We start from the raw sequence: 8,137 nt of genomic DNA, 5'->3' as shown, positions 1-8,137 counted from the left end.
TCATTGATGATTACTCTTGATATAGTTTTCTTTACCTAATGCAAAAGAAATCTGAAACGTTTGAAAAGTTTCAGGAGTTTCATGCTTTGGCTCAAAACCAATTAGGTAAATCATTAAAGATCTTGCGAACTGATAGGGGTGGAGAATATATGGATATGCAGTTCAAAAATCATTTAATTGAACTTGGAATTGAATCCCAATACACTGCCCCAGGCACTCCACAACAAAATGGAGTTGCAGAAAGAAGAAATCGCACTCTTTTAGAAATGGTTAGGTCTATGCTGAGTTATTCAACTCTGTCTACGTCCTTCTGGGGATATGCTATACAGATGGCTAATGATATTTTAAATGTTGTTCCATCTAAAGCAGTCCTTAAGACACCCGTCGAACTTTGGAATGGTCGTACACCTAGTTTACGCCACTACAGAATTTGGGGGTGCCCTGCTCATGTCTTAAGAAAGAAAGAAGGCAAACTTGAATCACGTACCGAAGTATGCATGTTTGTCGGAAATTCTAAAGAGACTAGGGGTGGACTATTTTATAGTCACAAGGATAACAAAGTGTTTGTTTCCACAAATGCTACTTTCCTTGAAGAGAACTATATTAAAGACAACAAACCGAAAAGTAAAGTTGTTCTAGAGGAATTGCTTTCAGATATAAGTCCTTCCAATGTTCCGTCCTCTTCCACTCGTGAAGAGGACAATCCCACTCCCTCAGTCGAACCAACTGAGAAATCTACTACTAAAGTTTATGTTCAGAAGATCACCGCTCCTCATCGTAGTGGGAGGGTTTCAACAAAACCAGCTCGTTATGGCTTGGATGGTGAAATCAATATGGTCGTTGGTGACGGTATTGAAGACGATCCATTGACCTATAAACAGACAATGGCTAGTCCGCAACGGAAACGATGGTCGGCCGGCATGGATTCAAAAATGGATTCCATCAAAAAGAACAAAGTCTGGGAATATGTAGACGCATCTGACAACTATCATCCGATAGGATGCAAGTGGGTTTACAAGAAGAAAAGAGGAGCTGGAGGGGAAGTCGAAACTTTTAAAGCTAGACTTGTAGCCAAGGGTTATACCTAAAGAGAAGGTGTGGGCTATGAGGAAACTTTAATTTCTGTTGCCATGCTCAAATCCATCTGAATTCTTCTCTCCATAGCTGCTGCTTTCGATTATGAAATCTGGCAAATGGATGTCAAGACTCCCTTCCTTAATGGGGTACTTGAAGAAACCATCTATATGGAGCAATCAGAAGGCTATGTTCTTCCTGGGCAGGAAAAGAAAGTTTGCAAATTAAATAGGTCTATCTATGGACTTAAGCAAGCTTCTCGCTCATGGAACAAAAGGTTTGATGAAATCATCAAGACCTACGACTTTCTTCAGAATGAAGATGAACCTTGTGTTTACCAACTCAAGGAAGACCAAGTAGTAGTATTCCTGGTCCTTTATGTTGATGACATTTTGATTATTGGAAACAATGTCAAGAAAATGACTCACATCAAGGAATGGCTCAACACTCAATTCGATAAGAAAGATTTGGGTGAAGCAGCCTATGTTCTTGGTATTCAGATTATCAGAAACCGAAAGAACAGATCTCTTGCTCTCTCTCAAACAACCTACATTGACAAAGTTTTAGAGAGATTCTCCATGAATAACACCAATGGGGCAAACATGCCTTCTAGATATGGTATTTGTCTATCTAAGGAACAGTCTCCGACTGATCCTCAAGAGATTGAGGACATGGCAAAAATTTCCTATGCTTCTGTAGTTGGAAGTCTAATGTATGCAATGTTATGCACTAGACCTGACATCTGCTATGCAGTGGGAATCGTGAGCAGGTATCAGTCTAATCCAGGACAGGAACATTGGAATGCAGTTAAGTATATTCTGAAATACTTAAAGAGTACAAGGAATCTTGTGCTAGTCTACAAGGGTGGTGCTTTAAATCCCACAGGCTACACTGATTCAGATTTCCAGGCAAGTCTTGAAGATAGGAAATCTACATCTGGGATGGTGTTTACTGTTGGGGGTGGAACAGTGGTTTGGAGAAGTGCAAAACAAACCGCTATATCGGACTCGACAATGGAAGCTGAATACATAGCTACAGCCGAAGGTGCTAAAGAACTTGTCTGGCTAAGAAAGTTCTTCACCAGCATCGGTGTCGTCCCTGGAATGGAAAAGCCTCTGGTCCTACTTTGTGATAATAATGGAGCGATAGCTAATAGTAAGGAACCTCGAAGCCACAAGAGAAGCAAACATATTGAAAGGATAGCTGATCCATTCACTAAAGTCTTGGCTGTGACCTTATTTGAAAAGCCTTGTCAGAATTTAGGATTAATTGATATGTACTGATTAGTTTTATATTAGTGCAAGTGGGAGTTTGTTGGGTTTCATGCCCTAAATAAAACTCCATTTCAATGTAATCTATTTTATTCAACATCAATAAAGAAAAAAAAAAGTATTTTTCATTCATTTGTGTATGTTTTGGTTCACATTATCAATTGCTTGTCTATTTGATTTATAAATTCATCTGAAACCCTTTTCACATACTTGATCCTGTTTATTGTGTTGTCAACACTTTGGAAAGTAAACATGACTATGTGAATAAAGTTTCCTAGATTTATCAGACACAGGGTTTTACAGATATGATAATCTACAACAAGAGTTTACTTGCATTTGGAGAAATGCTATGTTCTTTCCAGAACATTGGTTAAAGTAAAGCTCAGGTTGGATGCATGGAGTATGCGTCGGAAGGGACCGATATTGAACTTTGACTTAGATTTATTAAACTTACCGTAAAATATATTCAAGTCAATATCGCCTAATTGATCCTAGATCAAATGATCTTAATCTTGTTATGATTAGGCTCAATCTCAAGAGGCTATTCGTGTTCTTTGATTTGTTAGTTAAGCCTACTTTTAGGTCAAGGTGATACGTACATTTTGGGAACACGGTAGTGCAATTGAGTGGGAGCGCTAACATAAACATGGAATCTATAGCTTCTATCCGGCGAATAGTAAGCAAAGGATGATCTCCTTCGAGCTTGACCAAACGAAAATAAATGGTGGAGTACTCATTTCACATAAGCTGAAATATCATTTATACGGGGTCAAGTGTTTTAAGGATAAAATACATAGTAGGGTGTAACGGTAATCTAATCCCTTTACAGTGTAGATCATTCATATAGAGGATTATTGATCAAATTAGGATTATAACAATGGATAACTAATGATGTGTCTATATGGTGGAACATATAGAGCATTCTATATACTGAGAGTGCAATTCTAAGTTCTATGCGTGGATTCAACGAAGAATTAATAAGTTAGTGAATTTTAGTAATAAATTCTTGATCTACTTCTTGGAAGCTCGGTTATATAGACCCATGGTCCCCCCACTAGTTGAGATAATATTGCTTGTAAGACTCGTGTAATTGGTTTTGATTAATCAATTATAATTCTCAAATTAGACTATGTCTATTTGTGAAATTTTCACTAAGTAAGGGCGAAATTGTAAAGAAAGAGTTAAAGGGGCATATTTGTTAATTATGATACTTTGTAAGGTTCAATTAATAAATATGATAAATGAAAATATTATTTAATAATTATTTATAGTTATTAAATAGTTAGAATTGGCATTTAAATTATTGAATTAGAAAATTGCGTTTTTGAGAAAATCAGATACAAAAGTGATAAAACTGCAAAATTGCAAAAAGTGAGGCCCAAATCCACACTGCCATGGCCGGCCTTTTTTATAGGGTTTATCCTCTGATATTTTCATTATTTTAATGCCAAATAATTCAAACCTAACCCTAGTGGAATGCTATAAATAGATAGTGAAGGCTTCAGGAAAATTACACTTTTCATTTAGAAAAAACGTGAGCCTCTCTCTCTACCTTTGGCCGCCCACTCTCTCTCTCTCTCTCTCTCTCTCTCTCTCTCTCTCTCTCTCTCTCTCTCTCTCTCTCTCTCTCTCTCTCTCTTCTTCCTTAATATTTCGAAACACTTAGTGATTAGAGTAGTGCCCACACACAGCAAGTGATACCTCAATCATAGTGAGGAAGATCGTGAAGAAAGACTTTCAGCAAGAAGGAGTTTCATCATCAAAGATTCAGAGAAAGAGATCCAGGTTCAGATCTTGATAATACTCTGCGACAGAAAGGATACAAGGGTTAGAGATCTGAACGGAATGAGTCATTTAATTCCGCTGCACCCAATGTAAGGTTTCCTAAACTTTATATGTGTTTATTTCATCGTTTTAGAAAGTTCATATTTAGGGTGTTAATCAACATACTTGTGAGTAGATCTAAGATTCTGGTAAAATAATTTCCAACAGTAAATCCCTAACTTAATAATTCCTTGTTGAATCCACTCTTAGAACTTGGAATTACACTCTCAGACTTATATAGAGCATACTATATGTTTCACGATATACATATGCTATGTCATTTTACCATTGTTATAATCTTAATGTGATTAAAAGATCCTCTATATAGATGATTTACATCGAGATGGGAAAAATTTATCGTTTACACCCCTCAATGTATTTTTCCCCTTAAAACACTTAGTTACCTGTAAATGATGTTTTAGTGATCTAATATATAGTCACTGAAACAAGAGCTCATCCATTTACTTCTATTTAACTAAGCTCGAAGGGAATCATCATTTGATTTCTATACACCAGTAGAAGCTATAGATTCCATATTTATGTTCAGCACTCCCACTGAGTTATGCTATCATGTTCCCAAAATATACGTATCACCCTGACCAAAAAGTAGGCTTAACTAATAAATCAAAGAACATGAATAACACTCCTGAGATTGAGCCTAAGCATATCAGGATTTAGATTCTCTTAATCTAAGATCAACTTCTGATATTGACTTGGAAAGATACAACGGTAAGTTTATAATATCTTATCTAAGTACAATATCGGTCCAGTCCAATGTATACTCCATACATTCGAAACGAGTATACTTTACCAATGTTCTGGAAAGAACATAACACTTACTCCAAGTAAAAGTATACTTTATCGCTGATTATCACATCAGTGTAAATCCAAAACACTGATGAACAGGGACTAAGTCTTTTGAATCATATAATCACAATCACATTCCACTGTATTGACAATACTGTAATTGTGAATGAACATATGTTCTGGATTTAACTGATTTTGTGCATATATTAAATATATATATTAAACCATAAACATGTAACATACATATAAACATAAATCACTTCAAAATTCTATTTTGATAACTAATCAGATTGTAATGGGTTTTATTTAGGACACAAAACCCAACATCAACACCCTACTAGTTTAGGCGTGTTAACGTGATTTTTAACTTAACTGTGTAGCTCATTGCTAATCAACAAGTTTATTGAAAATCGTGAATAATATTCCAATTTCATAGTTAAACCCTAATTATCTGCTAATTTCCAAGTTAAAACTAAGCGGTCTTTACATTCAGAGATTTTGGATTCTGGGTATTTTGGTGACTGAGAGATAGGGAGAGGGAGATGTTCTAGGGTCTCGTCGTTTGGGGTTTTAGGAATCTAAGGTCTCGTGGGTTGGGGTTTTGGGATTCTAATGTCTCGTCGGCTGCGGTTGGAGCTTGCCGCTGGAAAGCTGGTGTTGGTGGCTGCCATCGACGAAAAAGAACAAAAGCGAAAGGAGAAAGGAGGAGGAATTAAGAAGAAGAAGAAGAAAAAGGGTTGGGGGTTGGTGGTGTTGATGAACAAGACAGAGAAGGAAAGAAAGAAAGAAAAAAGAAAAAAGAAATTATTTTGAAATAATTTATTTATTTTTATTATTTAAAATTAAAATAATAATTTGGACTAATAATATTTCGACACGTGGCAATTTTAAAAAAAGTAAACGGCTCAGTTAAAATTAGGACTAACGGACAAATAAAAAGCATGACCTTGAGGACTATTACTGCTATTTTTTGAGGTTGGGACGACTTATCTGTATCAGACTGAACTTTTTGAGAACTTTGGTGGCAAATTATAGTGATATTTTGTAGTATGAGTATTTATATAATATAAATTTATATATTATTTAGTACTATATATTGAAAAAAAAATGATATGATATATAATGTAATAAAATGATATGTATAAATGAAATATTGTAGTAAGAATTATTTTTTAAGTTACTATTTATTTTATAAATATATATATATTAATAAATTAATAGTTATTTTTTTATTATAATACTAGAGAAATAAAAATAACTGGGTGAAGAGCAGTTATATTATACGTATACTTAAGTTATCATTATAATTTTTGTAACATTTAAGTAGTGAATATTATTTTTACATTTTTACAAATTAAGGTTTAAGAAGGGGTATTATTGCAATAATAAAATTAGGACTATATCTATTAGGGTTAGAGAAGGAAATTATATAATTAAATATTAAAGCCGAGGTAGTCCATCTGAGCTCCGGTATAGTATATAATGGTTATACTTCTCAGCTGCTTTGGTATATACTTCCTAACTATTAATTATGGTTCAAAACAAAGCTTTTCCAGGAGAGGGATTTCATCCAACACATGAAGAATGCGTTGGGTATGCGGACTTAAAAAATAAAAACGAAGAATTTGAAATCCCTCATATCAAAGTTGTCGACGCATTAGATATTAATGACAAACACATCATTCAAACTGCAGAAGAGGATCTCAAAGGTAATAGCAATTGCATTCATCAATATTATTAATTACCTTATTTATTAATATTATTGTATTTAATTATTTTACTAATTAATTTTGCAGCTGGTGCAAAAAAAGAGTGGTTTTATTTTTATAAGAAAACTACGCGTAAGAAGAATCAAAGGCAGTGGTCGGTCAGAAAATCTGAAAATGGTAGTTGGAAGGCTAATGCGAGTCCGGTGAAAATCCGTGGAAGAGACGGCGTTATAGGCATTAAGAGGACTTTGGAATATAGAAAAAAGGGAGGTGACCGTACTGATTGGAAATTGACAGAATATTATGGAGAGGCTGAATTAATGTTTAGAAAACATCCCGCAAAAGTACGATATATATTTAATTTCTTTTCTTTTTTCTCTACTAAATTATCATACATACATAATTTTTATGTACATTTATTATTCTTTGCAGGTTCCTGATACTTATTCCAGCTGGGTAATATGCAAGCTTTACAAAACCAATAGGCGTACACCTTTCACTACTAATCTGAATGAGAATGATGATCATTCTCAGTCGACTAACCCTGATCAATACCCTAGTGATCAGAATGTGAATGATCATCAGTCTCAGTCTCAGCCTAATCAGTACACTAGTAGTGATCAAAATGTGAATGATCATTCTCAGTCGACTAACCCTGATCAATACCCTAGTGATCAGAATGTGAATGATCATCAGTCTCAGTCTCAGCCTAATCAGTACACTAGTAGTGATCAAAATGTGAATGATCATCAGTCTCACTCTGAGCCTAATCAATACACTAGTAGTGATCAAAATGTGAATGATCATCAGTCTCACTCTCAGCCTGATCAGCGTCAGCTACCACAGAAAATAGCCGCGGATATGGATCTTGAGTCTTGGGATCTAATTGTGTCTTGGTTATTTAGTGATTCTTATTAGAATACCGAATGATTAAAGAATTTGAAGCTCCAACTTATAAGTTCATACATTAATAGGAATGTTAACTCTATACATATTCTGTTGTACGTTATTTGTTTTCTTTTTTAATTTTCCTTGTACGTTTGAAAGGGTGTGTCTTATAAATTGGAAGAGCTATATACCTTGTCATTCTGCAGACAAGATATATATATCCAGCAAATTTATTTATGTACTTTAATTTGGCAAAACTTAATAATATTTTTATAAGTTGCAATATATATTAAATCTCATAATTAATTACACTTGTAATAATCATATTAATCCATATATACAGTGTATATATATATATAATTGTATGTTTAATTTGTCTCAAATTAATTACTTTCTTGTTAATTAATTATATATACTCTTCTATCTTCTTCTTCTTCTTCTTCTTGTTTGTACGTATATTACTTAATTAATTTGGTTTAAAATAATTTCACCATTAATTAATCTACTCTCTATATCACATGTGATATAACTAAATTAATTAACCTTGACATATTAATTATTCAG

At 34.1% G+C, this 8,137-nt stretch overlaps 1 protein-coding gene across 1 annotated transcript; it reads left to right on the top strand.

Moving 5' to 3' along the window:
* Positions 1–5,588: 5,588 nt before the first annotated feature.
* Positions 5,589–7,793, top strand: LOC133039085 (NAC domain-containing protein 87-like). The gene is made up of 4 exons (XM_061117885.1): positions 5,589–5,712; positions 6,524–6,685; positions 6,773–7,029; positions 7,118–7,793. The coding sequence occupies exons 1-4, from the start codon at positions 5,589–5,591 to the stop codon at positions 7,601–7,603; spliced, it is 1,029 nt and encodes a 342-aa protein (XP_060973868.1). The 3' UTR covers positions 7,604–7,793.
* The last annotated feature ends 344 nt before the right edge of the window (positions 7,794–8,137 follow it).

The sequence above is a fragment of the Cannabis sativa genome, chromosome 6 (assembly GCF_029168945.1).
Source record: "Cannabis sativa cultivar Pink pepper isolate KNU-18-1 chromosome 6, ASM2916894v1, whole genome shotgun sequence".
NCBI lineage: Eukaryota > Viridiplantae > Streptophyta > Magnoliopsida > Rosales > Cannabaceae > Cannabis > Cannabis sativa.
Note: the sequence above shows the minus strand (reverse complement) of the source record. Positions and strands in the feature narration are given on the sequence as shown.